The sequence below is a fragment of the Populus euphratica genome, unplaced genomic scaffold, assembly GCF_000495115.2.
Source record: "Populus euphratica unplaced genomic scaffold, PopEup_1.0 scaffold874.1, whole genome shotgun sequence".
Classification (NCBI taxonomy): domain Eukaryota; kingdom Viridiplantae; phylum Streptophyta; class Magnoliopsida; order Malpighiales; family Salicaceae; genus Populus; species Populus euphratica.
The window spans coordinates 13,259-15,381 of record NW_011500734.1 but is presented as its reverse complement, the minus strand read 5'-3'; the positions used below and the strand labels follow the sequence as shown (position 1 = coordinate 15,381).

The 2,123-nt window shown below is 35.8% G+C and overlaps 1 protein-coding gene across 1 annotated transcript in view; it reads right to left on the bottom strand.

Annotated features, from left to right (window-relative positions):
- The window catches only part of LOC105116193 (putative disease resistance protein RGA3), a 4,230-nt gene extending 3,071 nt beyond the window's left edge, over positions 1-1,159 (bottom strand). The window contains exon 1 of the mRNA XM_011013418.1: positions 3-1,159. Coding sequence (XP_011011720.1) covers positions 3-1,004 — 1,002 coding nt within the window. The 5' untranslated portion in view covers positions 1,005-1,159. The remainder of the gene's footprint in view (positions 1-2) is intronic.
- Between the last annotated feature and the right edge of the window lie 964 nt (positions 1,160-2,123).

Sequence of the window (2,123 nt, the reverse complement as noted above, 5' to 3'; positions counted from 1 at the left end):
ATTTTTAACAGTTGCTCCTTCAAATCATCCCACTTATCAGGGTCTTCATTCCACACATCATCAAGAACAAGAAGAAATGTTTTCTTTTCCAGCTCTTTCTTCAGGTTCTCAATTATTGCATCAATAGAGGTGCCCAACCAGCTACCAGTAGATTTATTATTCTCTTGCAGCATCCCTCCTAAAATCCTCCTTTTACTATAATCATTAGAAACACAAACCCATATTGTTACATCAAAAAGCTTTTTCTCCCTCGCTACTTGACAAACTTTTTTTGCTATCGTAGTCTTTCCGAGGCCACCCATCCCCACTATAGGGACAACAGATAGAACTTGTTGATCAGTCGAGCCAATCAGCAATTTCATAACTTTAGAGACATCATCCTCCCTTCCTACTACAACTTCTGAGCTTTCAAGCAAGGAATCTGTCTCTCGGTCTATATCCTGGATGACTTCAGGAGCACTCTCTACATGTTGAGATGCAATTCCCAGCCCAAAGCGAGTCGCAAGTTTCTGAATCTCATCCAGTGATCCATTGATCTCCTTAACTTTGTGACTCATATTCAGACGGAATGCAACAGGGTTGTGGAGTGAAAAGCAGCCACGTACCTTTCCCTTTTGGTCTTTTCGGAGAATCTCATAAGCAAACTCGTCTAGAACATCTTCAGCATTGTAAGCTACATCTTGTAGCTTCTCCAGCCAAAGCTTCGCAGACTTGTCTGTTACTGGCCTTCTGGCTGCATCTTGGAGCACAGCTTGGATCATGGTCAATGACTCTTCGAGCTTTTGCAGCTGTCCCTCCAATCCCCAGGCAAGTCCGATCCCTTCAGCAGCTATGGAACCGACCCTTGTCAAAGTCTCCTCCATGGCAAACGTAACAAAAAGCTCTGCTGCCATGTTCTCTTGTTTTCTTTGGGAAATCAAGGAAGAAAGATGAGCAAAAGAGAGAGAAGAAAAGGTTGTGACATAGAGGTGAAATGAATTGCGTTTTGGAACGGGGAGATGCATTCAACTTGAAAGCAGAGGGTCCCTCCCTCACTGTATTAATTAATTGATTGCAGCTGGCAGCATCTTCCACGAACCACTGCTGTCAAACTTGGCATGCTGAAGCCAAGACAAGGACCCTGCCTTCTTATCTTCAGTGTCCAAATCCATCAAAGCCTGTAGACAACTTGAAAGCAGAGGGTCCCTCCGTCTCCCTATATTCCCTTGACACGCATAAATGCACCATGAATCTAAAAAAGTAGTAAAGTAGGGCTTGGTGTAGGAAGGGGTTTGCCTTCTTTTATTATATTTAAGTTCGAACTCTAGTATATATATTTATTATCTTCATAATATCTTACATATTTATTGAATTTGTAGGATATTTAATAGATTATGAGGATTAGCATACATAATCCATAAATAAAAAAAAAGTAGTGCCGGTGCATAGACTTAGGTTGTGCATGAAATTAGGATTGAAACTGTATTTTTAAAAATTTTGAAATTTTTTATTTAAAATTAAATTTTATTATATTTTTATATGGTTTTAATATAATAACATTAAATTTGTTGAGCCATTTATTATGTTACAGCTCTGATTGCTTTCGGGATAATTAATATAATTTGTGAACTCAGTGATTGCTCGTTTCCTTCCTTCCTTTTAAGAGGAGAAAATTACTCTACATATTGCTTTTTTTTCACCCGTAGTTTTCAAGTATCTTAATACTAACTTGAACACCCAAAACATTAGTCAATAAAAACTTAAAAATAATTAGAGGATTTTTATTATAATTGATTTAATAACTAAAATGTCCAACCTTTAATAATTTAATGTTACAACTTTATCACCAAATTATGAAAAACAAATCCCCTAATTTCTCTCTTTTTGCCATAACTCATCTTCATCTTCTCCCCTCTCGTTCCTAGCCTCCAAGCCATCGTAGAAAAAGAAATTTCAGAAAGTCCAGTCAACCCTATGGAACCAAAAACATTCATATCATTTTCATTTTATTTTCACATAAAAAGATAAAATAAATAAAAATAAAAATAAATAGGTCTTTATTTACTTCTTTGTCAATAAAAAATTAAAAAATAAAATGAAATATTTAAGATATTTTATCATAAATATAATATTTTATAAAATAA